At 41.1% G+C, this 19,349-nt stretch overlaps 1 protein-coding gene across 1 annotated transcript; it reads right to left on the bottom strand.

The window, feature by feature from the left end:
• Positions 1 to 3,166: 3,166 nt before the first annotated feature.
• LOC101769314 (putative disease resistance RPP13-like protein 2) lies at positions 3,167 to 19,138 on the bottom strand. The gene is made up of 3 exons (XM_004962415.3): positions 18,806 to 19,138; positions 18,439 to 18,660; positions 3,167 to 5,645 (listed from the first exon to the last, which is right to left on the bottom strand). The coding sequence occupies exons 1-3, from the start codon at positions 19,069 to 19,071 to the stop codon at positions 3,374 to 3,376; spliced, it is 2,760 nt and encodes a 919-aa protein (XP_004962472.1). The 5' UTR covers positions 19,072 to 19,138; the 3' UTR covers positions 3,167 to 3,373.
• Between the last annotated feature and the right edge of the window lie 211 nt (positions 19,139 to 19,349).

Below are 19,349 nucleotides of genomic sequence, written 5' to 3'. Positions count from 1 at the left end.
CCGACTCATATTGATTTCCTTGCAACAAACGACTAAGATTAGATTCTATCCGACTTGTAACCCTAGATCGTCAGTCCATATAAGATGGCCAGAGATGACCCCTGAGGGCACGTTAACTCTTCGCACTTGCGATCAGCAATACAATCCACCAGAACACAGGACGTAGGGTACTACTCTCGGGAAGCCCGAACGTATCTAAACCTTGCGCTCCTGTGTTACCATTCGAGTTCTTGGTCTTACAATCTCCCCCGCTTACAAATCTACCACCTGGATAACCCCCTGGTGGACTGTGGGTCACTAAATCTGAAGGTACGGAACTATGATATTTACAACTACAGTGCAAACCATTTACTTTTCCATCTAATTAAATTGTGTTTAAACGCTATAGGGGGTTACTGACCGTCTAGCGTTTAGCGTCTAGGATAACACTGATCCAGGCACGTGGTTTGAATTCATTTGTACAAGATTCCATTCAGATAAAAATAACTTTTACTCGAACGTTGCCTAATCACTCTTTTTTCCTTTTAAAAACCTTAGGTTTGATTCCTTATATCCTTATATATGTGATTTTTCTTCAACGATAATAATTAGATGAAATGTTAAAAAGATGAGATCGAATAATTTTTGAACCAATATTCTATAATGATATATGTGGGGGTTAATTTTGGTTGGAGGAGCATTCAGAGATTACTTTATATTGATTATTTTCAAAATGGTATATATGTGTGGTTTCGATGAAGATTGAACGGTTACTTCAGGTTGGTTTTTTAATGACAGAGGTGGATAAATTAGAAATAAATTTGGTGTCTTACTTTAGAGTACTTTTAGGATTACATAGGTGGATAATTTTTTTTAGAAACATAATAAAATCAATGGATATTATTGTCATGATGATTAGAATTGTAAATTGCACCTACCATACAACAACTTGGCTGGTGGGTGCAAATTGATCCAACAACTTGTAAAATGATCAATTTAGTAAATAACTTGACACATGGTGCATATTGGTCCAACAACTTGAAAAATGTTCAATTTAGTGCAATAATTTAGTAGATTTGTACATCTCAGTCCAAACATTACAATGGCAATATATTTTCTAACATAGATCCAATATATTTGTTTGGCTTTCGACCATCTAGAGATACCAATGACTTACAGGTTGATTTGGAAATCGAAATGCTCCCCCCGACTCAAGTTCTTCGCTTGGCTTCTACTAGTCGATCCCCTAAACATGAAGAATATGCACAGCAGAAGAAACTTTGATGTCCAACCTGATGCCAACTGTGTATTATGCATGCCAGGACACGAGGAGACCATTGATCACCTATTTTTCAACTGTACCTTTGCAATCTCCAGTTGGCAGAAACTAGGCATCCTGTGGCAACCATTGCAAGACATCCATGAACGTATCACAGAGACCAGGCGTCATTCCAGCGTACCATTTTTCATAGAGATATTTATCATGGCATCTTGGGAACTCTGGAATGTTCGAAACAGCAATGTTTTCGATTCAACTTTGGACCATGAGGTTCAAAGCCCAAGTTTCTCTCCAGTTACATAGGATTAGAGAAACTGATACACCAGCAATATTTCAATGGCTAGAAACACTATGACCCTTTTGTAAACCCCCCCCCCTCCTCTTTCTCTTCTCCTTGTAAGTATAATTGAAAGTATATTCACATCGTTGTAGATTATTAAGTATTATTTAGCTATTGATATTCGTGTTGCAATGACAATATAACTAGCCAAGGTAAGAACCTTCAATATTTAGGAAATTAATATTATATTTTTATAATAATTACTTTTTAGTAAGCAATTTAATTTTATATTGAATATTAATAAGTTCACTCTCACTGTTTTCTACATATTTGATTATATGAATTGTTAAGCTACACAAAAGAATAAACCAATATGTTGATATCTACTTACAATACATTTGGGAGCTTGGCATAAATATTTTTTAAAGCCTCATGTACTTATTTAGAAAGGGAAAGTAGGTAAAAGAATGGAAACAAGCATGCTTCTGTACAGTTGTGGAATACATGAGTAGAGTGCAGAACGAACCTAAGATTCTAGGATCTCCCTTATGGACATTAGACTTTTGGTAACGCGAATGGCATTTTTCTAGAATTTTATTGAATTTGAACTAATGAACAAATAAATTATGTACATAGTTGAGAAGCAACAACCTGACGCCAACAACTTTTATTGAAAAAAATAAGAATTACTATCCGGAACAAAATCCACATGTCCATCTACTTTTGTTTAATACACTGCCATTGTAACGTTTGGACTGTAGATGCACCAATTTGCCAAGTTATTATACTAAATTGAGCATTTCATAAGTTATTGGACCAATCCGCACCCATCTATCAAGTTATTGTATTAAATTGAGTATTTTACAAGTTGTTGGACACCTGCCAAGCTGTTGTATGATGGATGCAATTTACTGATGATGGATTGATGTTTTTGTTTTTTTTATAAGAGTTTCTAAAATTTATCTTTTGTTCCTAGCGTACGTAGTGAGTATCACCGTGAAAAATTTAAAACGAGTCTCTAATTAGTAATAATAAGATAAGATGTGTCCATTGGTTGGGAAAAATTGCAATTGAAGTTCAGTTGTACTTCAAAAATAGCATGAGTCCTGTATGAAATACATTCTATTAAATAACAAATAATCACTTGGTAATATATGCATAGATATTGACGCCAAAAAAGCAAACCCTCAAAGGGCGGCCTACAAATTAAAAGAAGAAGAGTCCGAATTGATGCATATTAAAACATCTTTGTATTTCGGCATTTAACATTCACTCCATCTTTGTTATATCAGACATTTATATACAGGCTCATGGCAGTGTAAGCATCATGACTTTTTCAACATTATTACATTAGTTTAAATACAGAGAACAACATTGATAGTAACTATGTTTGCCAAATATTATAATAACTGTTCAACACACACAACACAACATATTTCATGGGGGAACACACAATGCCCAATGTGGCCTGATAATTGCTTTGTTTTTTTTACATGTCACATTTGTTTTGTCATAAGTCAAACTTTTTCAATTTTGACTAAGTTTATAGAAAAATATAATTACTAAATTTGTTTCATTATATCCACCATGGAATATATTTTGATAGTGCATATATTTGGGACTATAGATGTTGATATATTTTTCTATAAACTTGATCGAAGCTTGACAAGTTTTATTTAAGACAAAGTAGTTATGACATGTAAAACAAAGAGGGGGTATGTATATAGCCAAACCATACAATCCAGCTATAAGAACCATATGAATCGTAACATCTTAATCCACACTATTTGAACAGCCGCCGATTGGTGCCTTTTTACCTTTTCAGCAGAAAACCATCAACCATCCAGTGGTAGCAACATTTCTTTATTAACAGCATCTTCTTTCTTGAGGTCTACCATGATCCTCATGATTTGACCATGTTCATCATCACCCATATCAATTTCATAATAATGACCTGTGTGGTGGGAGTGAATTTCCAGTTCTTTGAGCTTGGGAAGCACGCTCACCTCAATTTTGACCTTTTCCAATACTTGCACATCAATAATCTTGATTTTCCTCAGACGTGGAAATCTGAGTGAAGAGAATACAAGTTCCTTGTCCTTGTACGAGCCAGGATACAACACAAGGGTGGCAAGAGAGTGCAGCTCAGATAGCTTGCTAATGAACTCTTGTGTGATATTTGTTCCCTCCAACGAAAGCATGATGAGATTAGGTAGGAAAAACACATGCTTATCATCATCTTTGTAATATGAATATGGTAGGTCCCCATTTAGAAACATGAATTTGAGGCGGCGAAGGGAAGAGGTGGTGAAGACACTTGAAGGTATAATCCCATGCAATATGAGCGTCCTAAGGCTCTCAAGGTTATCAAGAGCACCAGGTAAATCCACCACATTGTCATGTGAGATATGCCAAATAGACAAGAACTCAAGATGGATCATCTCTCCAAGCGTCTCATTTAAGGCCTGCTCAGAAACTTTAAGATCTATGGAGTCAAGTGTATGTAGCTGCCTCAAGTTGCCAATTTGCTTAGGCAATTCCAGGGCAAACCCAAACACATGCCTTAGGGTCTTTATCATCCAGAAAGCCCTTGGGAGCTTTCGGACATTAGTTTCCCTGACATCCAATGTTTGAAGGCTAGTGAGCCTTCCGATAGATGATGGGATCTTTGTCACTGAACATGATGTGATGCCAAGGTACTGCAAGTGGACAACATTGCCTATTGCATTTGTCAATTTTTCTCCGATGTCAATCCCCTGCAGATTGATGACACGGAGGTATTCAGATCCATGAAACAACTCTTTTATGTGAGATCTAATGTCTTTCTTTCTCATAGAGCTTACTACCCTTCGTTGAGATAGATGAAACACATGATAAGTTGGGCTTCTTTTGGACCTACGACCATGATCAGGACCTTTAGGCTCTTGTTCATACTGAGAAAAGATAGATCGTAGCTTTGGTAATGGATGTGCCAGGACAGCATATTTCTCAGTGTAGTTCTGTAGAGAGAGGCGACGGGCACTTGTTAATGTAGGGATATCATCACCACTATGGACCTCCACGAAGCTTGCTTCATGTGCTTCAATCTGCAAAAACTCATGAACTTTGTTTTGGATTGTGACAAACATACTCCCAAAACTAGAATCATCGTCCATTTTCACTGGATTGACAAGATTCCTATTAATCAACTCATTTAGGTAGATATAGCCAATCTTCTCCATCGACTTTCCACCTTTTGACCTTATGAATCCCTCTGCAATCCACATACACACTAAGTTGCGTGCCTCAATTGTTGTGTTGGTTGGCAATGCAGCAAAGTATAGGAAGCAACATTTTAGTTCATGTGGAAGATCGTCGAAGCAAACGGACAACATACTGTCAAGCCTATTTGACTGCTTTGACTTAAGGTAGTCAAAAACCTTCTCCCACTCAACAGGGAACTCCTTGGTTTGCACAAGACCTGACAAAAGAACTACTGCCAATGGCAACCCTTGAGTGATTTTACAAATAATTTCACGGTGGTGTTTTATGAAGTTTTCATCCTGCATTTCCTTAGGTAGCCTCTTTATGAACAATTCCATGATGTCTTCTTCTTTAAGTTTCTTTACCTGAATGGACAAATGACGATAGCTGCTTGGTGGCTCTTCTGGTTTACCTTGTGTAATGTGCACTATTCTACTTCCTCTTGCACCTGCTGGAAGGCTAGTAAGAATGTTCTTCCATTCAGTACCGCTAACTTCACCATCTATCACCAGTAAGTACTTCTTCTCTCCCAATACAACTTTCAACATTTCTAGGGCTTTTTCTTTAGGGCAATTCTTGTCATCATCTGTTAGTTGCTGAACAATTTGTTGTAGGATGTTGGTAGCAGTTAAATAAGGAGCAAAGCGCTCCATGGCTTGAACTTCAAACTCTTTCTTCTTATGTATTCTTTTGTATAGGTCTCTCACAAGGGTTGTCTTGCCAATACCACTTTCTCCAAACACTGTGGTCACAATAGGATGATATTGATTGCTCTCTTCTTGTTCTGCTAAAGTACTAAGGGCTTCCTCTAGTAATTTATGCTCCTCCACATATATCACCACACTTGAATCGTGGATATCATCCCTGAGGTTCAACCATTGTATAATTATTACTATTAGTAAAGTACAATCTAAATAGTATGTTTTGAATAATGTTCACGTGTTATCAAAATTAAGTATAGTTATCTATTTTATAATAATTAAAAAATGGACATTATATATTTTCAACTCAAAAATATGCACAATCTTTTCTATCCAAGTTTGTCCTTTCTGTTTTTCCTTTCACTGCACAAAGGTTTGATTTTTCTATCCACTTGGGTTACTGAATGTTGCGATTACCATAAAATATTTCATAAAAGACCATTAAAATAGTTTCGCTTCTAAAAATGCATTGTCTCCACAAATTATTATCTCTACTATGTAGTATCTTACACATCTCATTAAAGTCCTTCTCTACGTCAGTACTTTGGTCATCTGAGGCACAATTTTGTCTATGTCATTGCGTGGTTTCTTGCCAATGTAGTAATGATGATTCTTAATGCCAATGAATATGTGTTTTACACAGTTATTAGTTCATGATAATTATAAGTTATTAATCTGCTATGATGTACACGACGATTTAGAACCTCGCCTATGCCATGTGGCTTGCTATGCCATATTTCGTGGATGTAGACCCAGGATTTACTCAAAATGGCTCGAGTGACACAAGTAGGTTCATGGTTACACAATTGCTACAAGAATTAGTATCTCAACGAAGCAACTGCTATCAATGCGTTCATCATAATTATTCTTTGCACGTATATATCACTACAAGAAGTGCTAAACTCTCAGTGAAGAAGATTCTGGTACAGAAGTGTTACTACACTGACTTGTTCAAAAATAAAATCACCATTCTATTGCCTTTTATATTAACTACAATTGCTTGTCTTGTGCTATTATTAGTCAAGTAGAATTGTCTTGTGCTGTTATTAGTCAAGTAGAATATAATTATTGACTGATTACTGTAGTATAGTAATGCAAGTGATGTAGTATATGTAGTTCATTGAATTCATCTATATATTTTCCTATTTATGCTGTCCCATTTGCTGAACAAACATCTGAAATATATTGCTTAATGTGATGTTTCAAACAACTGGTCAATAAAAAGCCATCTGTTTTATTTATCTAAAATGCAGTGATGTAGCATATGTAATTAATTGAATTCAAATGTATGTTTTCCTATTACGCTGTCCCATTGCCTGAACAAACATCTGAAATATATTGCTTAATGTGATATTGCAGACGCCAGCCAATAAAAAGCCATCTGTTTTATTTGGTTTTTTAATTTTTTAATACGAAAAATTAACATAATTACAAAATAATATGCTAGGTCTCGGAAATTGCAAAAATATACCCCAGTCATCTACTAGGTAGATGAAATCATATCTTCATCTCGCCAGTAGATGAAATTTGGTTATTTTGTCGAACCAACAGACGAAAACCCTATTTCGTCTAACCACTAGAATATTTTATACCACAGGTAAGAAGTCGCATAGGGCACACTATTTTCATCGGGCTGTTGGATGAAGAAATCTGATTTCGTCAGCCCGTGGCCGATCGATTTTCTCTCACGCAACCCTCTCATTTTGTACCGTATCTATGGTGACCTTCTCTCTCTATCGACGGGTACAGCTGCAGGCGAGCGAGCTGGGGAGCGGGCGCAGGCCAGGGTGCACATGCAGCACGACGCACGTGGGCCAAATAGTGTGGTGCGCTGCGGGCTCGCGGCCGGGGGAGCGCAGCACTGTCGAGGTAGCATGCAGGTAGTTTTTTGTTTGTTTATATTTTAGATTTATGTTTTGTTTAGGGTTAGGATAATTTTAGTTGATGAAATGTAGTTTATATTAGTTGGTAATAATGAAATTTAGAGTTTACAAATTAGGTTTATGACAAATTTAATTTGTTGTCATATTTAACTAGTAGCTCAAACTTGTGCCAGGTGATAGCCAGGTCGAGCTCAAATTAGATTAGAATATTCTATTAGAATGGATCTCATTTGAGTATGTCCCCTCAAATCACCATTGAGCAAGCCGAAGTTGCTAATATAAGGTATTTGATAGATTGGTTCATGGCATTATTTCAGATGGATATATACAAGTATTTTTTCGGTTATGATTCAATCCTTGTGTCTCGAGGGTATGAGTCCAGTCATGTATGAGCTCAGAGCTGCTAACCGAACATATAAGTGGAGGAAATGGGTGCAGACAGTGTAATATTCCGTTAACTATCCTAGTTAAGGCATGTCCAAAAGAGTTTGTCAGAGAGGAAAGCTCATCGCAGGCAGCCAAGAACAAGAGCATTTGTGGGGTTGATGTGTCACTAGAATAGTTGGAGATCACAGAGGAAGGTGCCGTTCGGAGGGGGTAGATGGTGTTGATGGTGTGGCTGATGGTGGATACGAGGCCAAGAGATTGTTGAAGAGTTAGAAACTGTTGACTGCAACACCATGCAAGAGGAGGCAAATTTGGGTGAGGAAGAGGAAGATGATGTTGAAGTTGGTGATGAAGAAGAAGGAATTGTGGACATAAATTCTCCTATTCTTGAACAATGGAATATGGCAGATGCATCAAGTATGGAAGCTATGGATAAGAAGGATCGGAGTCTCCGTACCATTATGGTTACAGCATGATCGATGTGAATCAACTATTTCCAAATAAGCAAGAATTAAAGGACACTGTCATAGTGGGTGATCGTGTTACCGAGGGAGGTGTGGGTCAAGACTTCTAGCCCATCAAAATACAGTGTCAAGTGCAGGGCACCTAGGTGCAGCTTCTATGTGCATGCATACAAGCTGAAACTTGATATCCATTGGATAGCTTCTATAGTGAAGAATCACAGTTGTACGCTGCAGAACTTAGGGAAAAGGCACCATAACCTAATGACGTCTCTGGTTGCGAATGAACTATATAGTGAGATAATTGAAAAGAGGGACATGGAGTGGTCGTTTATCCAATGAGGAGTACACCGACAGTTTCAAATATGATATAACTTATCAGAAAGATTGGTGGGTGAAGCAGATTACCCTCGAGAAGTGTTAGGGTACATATGAGGCATCCTATTGTAACATGCCCCATGTGTTTGATAGCCTGAAGGAACGAAACCCTGGGATGTACACCGCATTCAAGGAGACAGTATACCAAGATCAACCAAGGGTGTTCAGAGGTACTTTCTTGTCTTTGGGCCCATGCATTGAGTCATTTAAGCATTGTCCTCTGGTGCTTTTTTTGTGAATGGGGCCTTCTTAATGGGCAAGTATAAATGACAGCTGTAATTGGAGTTGATGTAAACCAACAGATACTTCATTTGTCTTTCGCCTTCCTTGAGAGTGAGAACAATGAAAGCTGGCTGTGGTTTCTTCGGCATCTTAAGCCCGATGTTGCGTTTGATTAACCAAATGTTTGTACCATTCATGATCGGCTTGTTGTCTTACTTTCAGCAGTGAAGTCTTTGCAAGAGGATCCTGTGGAGCCATATTCGTGGCTAGACTTATAGAGCCGGTAGTGCATGCGCCATATGGTGGTGAATTTTGTATATGAAATTTAGGAGTAAGAAATTAATGATCATGTTTAAGTTATTGTGCATCCAGAACTAGGAAGGAAAGTTTAATGCACTATGGCAAGAGTTAGATAAGTTTACTACGACACATGTTGACAAGATGAGCAAGAAGCCATTGATGAATGAAAATCCTAGGATCACACCAGGATTACCGCCACTCGGTGAAGGGTTAGATGATCCTAATGTTCAGTGATGGAGAGTACAGAACATCATGTGTTTCTCTCATTGGATAGAGGCAGAGTCCAAAGAGAAGTAGGCGTTGCTCTTTAACACAGTAGGTGCAAGGTGGAGCATTATCACTTCAATCCTAGTTGAGGTTTACAATTGGATTATAAGTGGCTTTTGTGGTCTACCCCTTGTTGGAATTATAGAAGGTATGTTGTATGCCATAATTGGGTACTATAAAAAACGTATCAAATTCTTTTGTTAGGCTTGAGCATGCTGTCTTGCTTCCCCTTATGCGCGAGGCAACGTGCGAGGATGCAGCTGATGCAAAGGAGTTAGATGATGACCAACCTGAGTAGTCGAGATGTTTCCCTTATGACTAGTGCCAGCTCTCAGCATTGGTGGACTGATGGAGGCCCATTACGCACACCTTCCACGTGTCGTTTAGTAAGATGACTAGGACACTAGAGGATGTGTCCATTCTCACCGACCTACCTATACATGGTAGGCCTATTGGGCCCTCCGTCATTCACATGGGTTGGTGTGAGAACTTGGTGAAGAGATTTCAGGCTGTTCTACCTGAGCCCGTGGGCCTTGCCATTGCAGCGAGCAAGAAGCACGACTTGTAGTTGTAGTGGCTCAAGATATTTAGAGTAATGGCTCAAGATGTTCAGAGTAAGTTAAGCATAAATCCATACACTGTGCTATATTATTTGTTTCAATAAATTGTACTAATGCACATTTGTTATGTAGTTGGAGAGGATGGCGGAGGACCCCACACCCTACCAGATCACTCATCACTTTGAGGTGTACTTGTTCTTGTTGTGGTTGTTTGATTGGGTGATGTTTACCATCTCGCACTCACACATGGCTTGTCTTCCTGAAGCATCAACAAGATGAGCCCATGGTACCATAGCCACTTTACCCTAGTCACGTAGGCCGAGCCCTTCACCAGGCGGTATGTGTTGAACAACTTCCATTCGATTATTCCAATTTTGCCCATTAATTAACTCTCATTCTTACATTTTCATAGGATGACTTGTGAATGGAGATAGAGCAAGAAGCAACACAAGCGGTAGTGTTGCTCGGTCAGTAGGAATCAAGTGGAGCCTACGATGATGTCATAGAGATGTTCTCCCGGCTAGACCATAAGGCAAAGCATATTATGGATATTGTCACATGTCGACATACAGATGATGTCGTCAAAGACCGTTGTGTGCCAAGTACCAGGTATAGGCCGCCACAACCTACTACGATGGTGCACCGACCTTTGTACACAGCTTCTCCCTTGAGCAGCCAGGAGGTTCGATTTGGCAGGACACAGCCTTACCATGGACACCCGTGCTAGCCAACGCAGGTCCTTCTACAATTCAAGGGGTCCATGTCTACCCCCCAAGCGCCTTTGTTATTCGGGGTCCCACGGCTAGTTTTGCAACCCACCATGCCTGTACGTGGGTTTGCTGGATATATCACTATTGTGTTTAACCCCATTCTAGGTCCATGCGTCATGCATCTCATTTTGTATTGCATTTGTTTTTTTTCATGTGTGTTTCATAATTCAATGATGTAATGTGTGTTTTTAGTTTGTAGTTCCATCGTAGCACGAAGATGGGCATGGTGCTTCAGAGTCCTTCTACGTGGCCTCTAAGGGCTACAGAGGCACACGGCGGGAGATGGACTACTGACAACTCTTCTCGTACCCGCAGCCTATAGAGCTTACGCATGAGATCCTAGAGGAGGTGGTGGTACAAAGATGAGAGATTAGGCCTACCACCCGCTTCTCACCATCAGACTAAGACAAGCCTAGGGCACCCGTGTCGGCATAAAGCTGAAGCAGCCTTTAGTTCAACATTAGGGCCATGGTAGGGGTCAAGGATAGGATGAGGCATAGGTGTATCATTATGCTGCAGACTATGATATGTAGGCCAATGCTCAAACTTTGATATGTAGGCAGGTGAAGGATCTAGGCCCATAAGCATTGTGCTATGATGATTTTTGGTGATTAATGACAACAAGATGCATGGAACTAAATATTTCCATGAGATGGTGTATTAGGTTGAGTTTTGGCATCAAGATAAAGGTTGATAGCTAATTGGTTGAGGATGAATAATTTGAGGTTGTGATTGATGACAACAAGACATTATGATCAATGGACACTTGTTGAGAAGGTATGAAGAAATATGGACATGAGATGTTGAATTTATGGAAATAAAAAACATGAGCATTATTATTTTGTGATCAACAAGTATTGTGTTGAATGGAGGGAATGATAAAGTGAATACATTGAAGATGCAGTATACAAAGTGGTTTCATGTGGCATATGGTGAAGGGTAAGCATAGGCTCGGTAGCGATGGACCATGCAAGGGTGAAGGGCAAGCGAGGGAATTGGCGCCGAGGGACCAAGGCAGTCGTGAAGGGTGAGTAAAGGCTTAGCATCGATGGACCATGAGAAGCCATGTGAAGCTATGGGTGATCCACATCATTTACACGAAGAGTACAAGAAGATATAGCAAGAAAGCAAAGGATATACTTCACATGGCAAAGGACATAATGTGGCTTAAAGAAATGAAAATGAATGAACATCATTTATTGATGAGAGCCAAATGATGTGGTAAAAGTTAGAAGGTGGAAATCATGTCTTGATCGACATCAAGTGTGTTGATGAGATGAAATGGGTGGAGCCCTTATGTCGATGAACATCAAGTGCCCTAAAGAACTGATAGTGATGGACACAATATGCATATGAGCATCAAGCTAGACCCAAATGGATTTGCGCAAGGCAAAGGTATGATATGTAGGGCATTTTATTTTTGCTAATCTCGGTGATTACTGGAGAAAAGGCCAGGTTGATAACATAGAATGTTGTACTATTAAGAGGGGTCTTGATGATGCTTGAGTCTTTTCTAGGTGTTTAAAAGCTCAATCTTGCATATGCATTCTAGCCTTGTCATGGAATTGGTAGGTTGCAAAAGTTGCAAATGGTTGACGGTAATGGTGTGTGGTGGATCTTGGATTGCAGTTCTTCTTTGATCCATTGTATCTTTGATCAAGCATTCTGTTGGGATGCATATTCCTCTAAACGAGCTTTCCATAGAGTCTAGGATCACCTATTTCAATTTGGACATCAAAGTTAAAAGTTATGGTCCTTTTACCAAGCGTTGGTTGTGCTGAAAATAGAGCTGTGGATGGTCCGGCCCAGAGGGGTAGACGGTCTATTGGTATGGATTTTGGGGTTGGACAGAAACATGTTGGTTCTGTGTTTATATTAGGAAATGGTGTGCTATCGATTTTAGGGTTGGACAGGAACATATTGGTTCTATGGTTGCAATAGAAAATGACTAGTGGACCATCCGAGTTATGTACAATGGACTATTCACTATAGACATAACGGTCCACTCCGAAGTCTGGACCTGTAATGTAAGGATCGACAGTCCGTGAAAACTCTATTTTGACAAGATTTGAATGTAAGAGCTAGTTTTGTAGGGGTGGCCTATGTATACTCAGTTTTCTACAAGTTTGTTAAGTGTTAGGCATCCCATTGAGCCTTCCTGAGCTTGTACAAGTCCTCCCACGAGTTTTTGCACGTGTTGCATGTAAGAGAGGGTGAGAGGAAAGATTCAAGTGCAGTTGCATAAGAGATTGAGCATTAGGCACTTGGTGGAGACTTATGTTAGTCTTGACTTGTTACTCTTAATGTTTGCCGGCACTTAGATGACATGTTGGTGCTGTGATCAGTGATCTTCTCAAGTGAAGCTTGAGAGAAGGCCCGGTGAGCTTGTGGGAGGCATTGTTCTCACCTCACCGGAGTTGAAGAGCAACTCTAGTGGAATTGGGGTGTGGAGCAGTTCTTTGATCTTGAGCCATCTTGGATTAGGGGTGACCGGCAAGTCGCTGAGACCATGGGACAAAATCGGTGTCTCCATTGTGGTATGTCTACTTGAGCTTATTTACTTTTTGCAATTTCTTTCAATTAGTTTACCTTACTAGATGAACTTGAATTGCTTGCTTGTCACCCTAGGATTGCAAACCTTGATCTAGACATAGGGTGCTGGTGCACATAGTTGAGAAATTGAAGTTTGGGGCTATATTCATGTTTTAGCTGATCATTTTAATTCCACTATTTGTCAGTTAAGTCTTGCTAGATTTTTTTTGAATTGACTATTTAGCCCCCTTTTAGTTAGCCTTCTTGATCCTATAGTGGGTGTAGCCCTATGATGCCAATGCAGGTTCTTTTGCTTTACTGTGATAGATATGGTCCATGCACCTTGTCACAGGCATTCTATATAACAAACATCCATGCAACGTTCAAATGCAATACTACCACTATCCAATCCTACTTCAATTGTTGTAGTGATATTGCTTCTCGTTGTAAGAAATGTTGTTATGGAGGGATGATCGAAATGGGATTCCACCATGGAATGAGTGCCCCAAATACCACTGCAGCTTCCGTGTGTGGTTGCAAGTATGGGATACCTCGGGGCAACAAAAGGGGTGTAGGTACTTCAAGTGTCTTGACATTGATGATGATTTCAAGGTTTGTCCATTCGTAAAACTTTTTAATATGTTTTCAATGTACACGTACATACAACTAACCACGAATGTATATGCAAGCTTGAACATTCTTGGAATGGATCAACAGTAGGCCTGTAGGGAGGGTGTCGTTAATACCATAGTAGGTAGAGACCAAAGGGCAATACTATGTTAGGCATACTAAGGCTACAGAGGCGGCACATCTTGCTCAGCTTGAGCAAGAGCTGAGCAACAGCGACGCATCCGCGAACAATAGATCCATTTGAAGGGCAAAGAGGATGAACTGCAGAGGCGGTGCGAGCAGTTAGGTGCCCGAGACACAGCACTGAAACAATAGGAGGGAGAATTTGAAGCTCGTCAGGCACAACTACTCCAAGAAGAATAGCGACACAAGAATCTGAAGAAGCAGGATGGATAATGTTCCTTGAAAAAAGTGAGGATGGGGAAAGTCCATTGATTCAACCAGTAGAGCCTTAGTTGTGATCTAGCAATTTACATTACCTAAGCCATGATATTCTAGACATGGTGCCATTTAGATTTGTCATATTGGGTGCCTCACATGCCATTGTACTGTTGTTTGTATTGTGAAAACATTTCATGCCGATGCTTCAAGTACTCTCCTTTGCTGCATTTAAAAAGTGCATGCTAAAGCTCTGTTGATATGAACCATCACTAAAAAGTCTAGTGTATAGACTTAAAGGACCCTAAACATTAGCTTTTTATATTTGATGGGACTCTAGCATGGATAGGTGCATGATAAATAGCCTTTTAAGTATGATGGGACTACACCAACAAGCCCAAACTGCACATCTACCTCAGCCTACACGCTTTGCACGGAAGCCTTTTTAGTTAGATGTGACTCAATGCTCTTCAATGTGGCCTGTGCTATGTACCACAATGCTCTTCAAATACCTCCATATCTATTCCTCTTCCACCACTACCACTCAACAAACTCACAATAAACAATGGCTGCAGCAGCAGGGCGAGGACGTGAGAGAGGGCGTAGGAGGGGCCAAGGAGGGGCTCCTCCTCTCCCTACCATCACATGGTTGGGTCCGTTTGGACCGGCAGAGTATGAGCCACCAGTGGACTAGTTCCCTTTGGAGGAATGTCAGTCGTTCCTTCTGCCAAAAAATCTTAAGTCTTATGATGACCACAACAATGTGTGGCCACAATGCCACCACCACAAGCCTTACGTCAAGCAGATGTACGATGGCTGCGATGATTGTTGTTGATGCTTTTTAGATACCCTATAGGATTAGTGAGTAATGTTGTCCCTCTCAACTAATGACATCACATGCCCTAACACAACCTTGTATGCAGTTCTACCTTGATAAAGAGAACTTCTACTTCACAAAGTGGGTCGACCCTCCCATTCTGGAGCACACCAAAGAGTACATCAACAACCTGAAGTGTAAGATCTTTGATCTACAGCAGTAGGTGGAGAGCCTCAAGCCTATGTGGAAGCAAATGCTTTTGTCATTAGCATCGAAGGGGACCCCATTTTTCTGGATCCGTGGTGCAAGTGCACGTACCACCGAAACAAGGATCGTCCTCCATCTCCACTATCCTCTGGTGGTGCTGGATTCTACAAGGCTAGCCCCTCCCAATTCTCTTAGAGTAAGTACTACTAGTTACTGCTGCTTTGGTTTTACACCCGGCTCTCTAAATTCCCTAAGGCTCCATTTGGATGTCGATACTATGGGGCTTGGCATTGAATTGGTCTCAATACCAAATCAGAGTAGTTTTGGAAATGGGTCGCAATACCAAAGTGATTGTTTGGATGTTGATGAAATTGCGAGATGGAATTCAACAAGAGCACGAATACTAATTCGTGTTTGGATGTGCATGGAGTAAGATTTGGCATTGACTCATCTTCTCTCCCCCACTGCTCTTCCCATCACCGTCGGTAGCTACGACCACCCACCAGCTCCTCCATGCGCCATGGACACCTAGATCCACCAACGACGAACAGAGGGGCACTGAGCCACGACCAGCCACCGGCTCCTCCTTCATGCGCCATGGACACCCAGATCGACCAATGATGAAGATAGGGGCACCGAGTCACAACCACCCACCAGCTCCTCCATCCACCGTCTGTGGAGACGAGGGACACTGAGCTGCTGCAGCTAGGGACGGTGAAGGGAGGGAAAAGGAGAGCGGTGCCGGCGGAGGGAGGCAAGGGAGGGGCGTGTGTGGCTTGCCGGTGGAGGGAGGTAGGGGAGGGGCGGCTCGAGAGAGGCAGGGAGGATGTGGCCGCCGGCAGAGGGAGGCACGGGAGGATGCGGCATGCTAGCAGAGGGGCGGTGCGGCTCGGCGTGGAGGAAGGCAGGGAGGATGCGGCCGCTGGTGGAGGGAGGCAAGGGAGGATGTGGTGTGCTGGCGGAGGGGTGGCGCCGCTCGCCGTTGAAGGAAGGAGCAGAGGTCTAGAGGGGCGGCACGGCATGCCATGGAGAAGGAAGAGGGTGCGAGTCTGTGAGAGAGATAGAGACGCGGGATGGGATGAGGAATGATTCCAGTGAATACGGAGGGGGTGAGCTTGGTATCGAGGGGAAGGGAGTGTGTGCGTGATGAATATCAGTTGGCATTGGAGTTGATTTCTAATTCTGAATTTTTGGACATCGAAACAGTCGGCATTCGAGAGTTTCAATGCCAATTTCCAATTCTAAGGCTGAATATCTACATCCAAACGCAGGCTAAGGCATGTTAGGTTTAGAAAGGGCGTATGTTTAGATTAAAACGACACTGTACATGCTATGCAACTTGTAGTAGATTGTTTAGGTAAGAGGTGGTGTCCGCATGTTGCAAACTCTATAGTCATCGTGCTACCATCGGCAACAATGTACCGGGCACGGATCCTCTTTGTCATGTAATTTCACTGCCGGGAATTGCAGCTTCAATGGTTCGGAAAATTTCAAATGCATGTTCAAGTCGTCCGGCATGTTGCCATTCTTTGTTTTCATGTCAAGTCGACCGGCACGTTGCCATTCTTTTTTTTAAGTGGAACAAGATTTCGTCCGGTCACTACACGAAATATGGATTTTGTCATGCACAGTATATGACAACTATTTTCGTCATGTAGTTTCGTTCAATGGTTGGATTATATATATTTCATCCGCCGATGATATACTAATTTCGTCTACTTGGTAGATGAAATTACCTGTTTTTGTCCAGCTAGCATGCAAAAATATGATTTCTTCTTCCAGTTGACGATAGGGGTATATTTTTTAAAATTTTCCAGCTTGACATATTATTCTGTAATTACATTAATTTTTCATATTAAAAACTACAAAAGTCTTTTTTATTTATCTAAAACGCATATTGATGATGGTGACAAAAATGGCTGAGTGCATATGGTTGGAATACTACAGACAATTTTTTTTTGGCACTACTAGCGCCTGGACGTCCGATGGAAAATTTTCCATCAGATGCACCGACGAAACATTAAAAATCACCTAGTGAAACATCAGCGGTTACTGTTGCAACATGAAAAATAATGCGTAAAAATGACTATATGGTTTGACTCTAGGATAGAAAGTTCCTACCACAACATAAACACTATGTTTCATGCAACATTCACCATGAAACATGTATAAATAATAGTTGCAACATCGATGTTTAACTATTGCAACATATGTCGGAGCATCCGATTTTTTTAAAAAAATTCGGACATCAGTTCTATAGCATTACCGTTTTTTTATATCTGCTTATTTGAAGAAAAATCCGATGGTTCTTCCATGATGGTCGTCTATTTTAAGACATTAAATTCCGATGGTTCTTTACATTCGACTGTCTGCAAATTGCATCAGTCATCAACCCCCCTAATGATGATTGTTTGATATTTTCAGATGGTTTATATTTTGTTAAGACAGGCGTTTGTGTTGCCATCTGTATTATGATATGAAATCACCGCCGGATACTACAAGACAGATTGTAAACTGTTCGGGAGATGGCGCAACTGCCACCTATGTGGATTCTAACGGAAGCTGTACCGGAGGTGTGTGGGTTAGGCTTGCAACGTGGTGGTGTGTGGCAGGGATATAAACAAGGAACAGACCCCTTTTATCTAAAACACTATAAACTTCTCAACACAAAATGTAGAAGTTTCAAATTAGTTCCTAGGATTCTTCCAGAATTCAATACACGTTCAAATGGGTAAGCAACTTATATGTCACTTGGAATTATTTAGAACTTAATGTATGTCAACCTGTTGGAACGTTTAAACTTGTTTAACTTAAGCTAAAATCTTGTCTACATATAGTTTTTAAAAGTCAGGACACCTAAGCAAAAGTATTTCTTCTATGATTACAAGGATGACATACCCGAACCTCTAGCCCCACAAATGTGTCTATGCTCACACACTGGTCAGTATAACTCACAAAAAGCACTTGCATGTGTATAAATTATATTCCGTTAGATTTGTACCACATAGTGGGTGAAATCATGCCTTGACAACTCCACCACACCAAGAAGTAGTTAATTAAATTATTATCGCGTAAGCACAAGCATATTTGGGACCTATAGCACATAAAAGGGACTATCAAAATATAGTTATACTAGTATAAAACGTAATTATGTCAACACTTACAGCTTTCTATGGGTGTAAGGTATAGATGCCGTGGTAGAAGGTTTCCATGTCACATCTGTCTTCTTATCCGCATCATCCATCTTGTATTTATCTTTGTTTTCAATGATATCATCAAGCCTTCGGTTGATGGCCTTAATTTTTCTTGATAGGCTGCGTCTCATCCGTATTTCTGTTGTAAATGTTGCCAGGCATCGCATAGTAGGACGAGCCCACCTTGGGTACCTTCAGAATGCATATATGTACATACAATAAATTAATTAAACCAGACGTTTGGAAACATTTCTGGAGCATAAAAGCACTGCTCAATGCTCATGCAATTTTGTGGGTTGTGGGCTGACATATGACTGTTTTTGAGGCCCATACATACCTGGACTTGTCCACATGGAGATGGTAATGGTCGAGGGCGTCCTCGGCGTCGAAGACGGCGTCCCGCGTCTGCTGCGTCCAGACCCTCGTGATCTCGTTGGAGACGGCGCGGCGCCTGGTGTCGGCCTCGCGGAGGAAGGCCTGCAGCCACATGAGCTTGTCCCGGAGCCTGTGGATGTCGGCGTTCACCCCAAACAGCAACCGGGCCTCGCCCACGGCCACCTCCTGCAGCCTCCCGACCAGAGGCCCGATGATCGCCTCCGCCATCCCGGCCGCGCGCGCGATCCTTCTCTTCCTCTCGGTCTAGCACGGCTCACGGCTGTGTTCTCCTCCAGCTACGTGAAGAAACCTGGCTAGCTTCCAGAAAGGAGACAACACATTTGTATTGTACGCGCACGGTGGCGTGTGCATGCGGGGGAAACTAGATGGTCGCTTCGATTCGCTGCTCAGGGGAGGCAATGGTCTGATTCCTCGGGTAATTGGGCGTGAAGGAGCGGTAATGCTGATGCGTTTGGTCGTTTATCTGTCGGTGCTTTTCGTCTTGA

This window comes from Setaria italica, chromosome III, assembly GCF_000263155.2.
Source record: "Setaria italica strain Yugu1 chromosome III, Setaria_italica_v2.0, whole genome shotgun sequence".
NCBI classification, from domain to species: domain Eukaryota; kingdom Viridiplantae; phylum Streptophyta; class Magnoliopsida; order Poales; family Poaceae; genus Setaria; species Setaria italica.
Note: the sequence above shows the minus strand (reverse complement) of the source record. Positions and strands in the feature narration are given on the sequence as shown.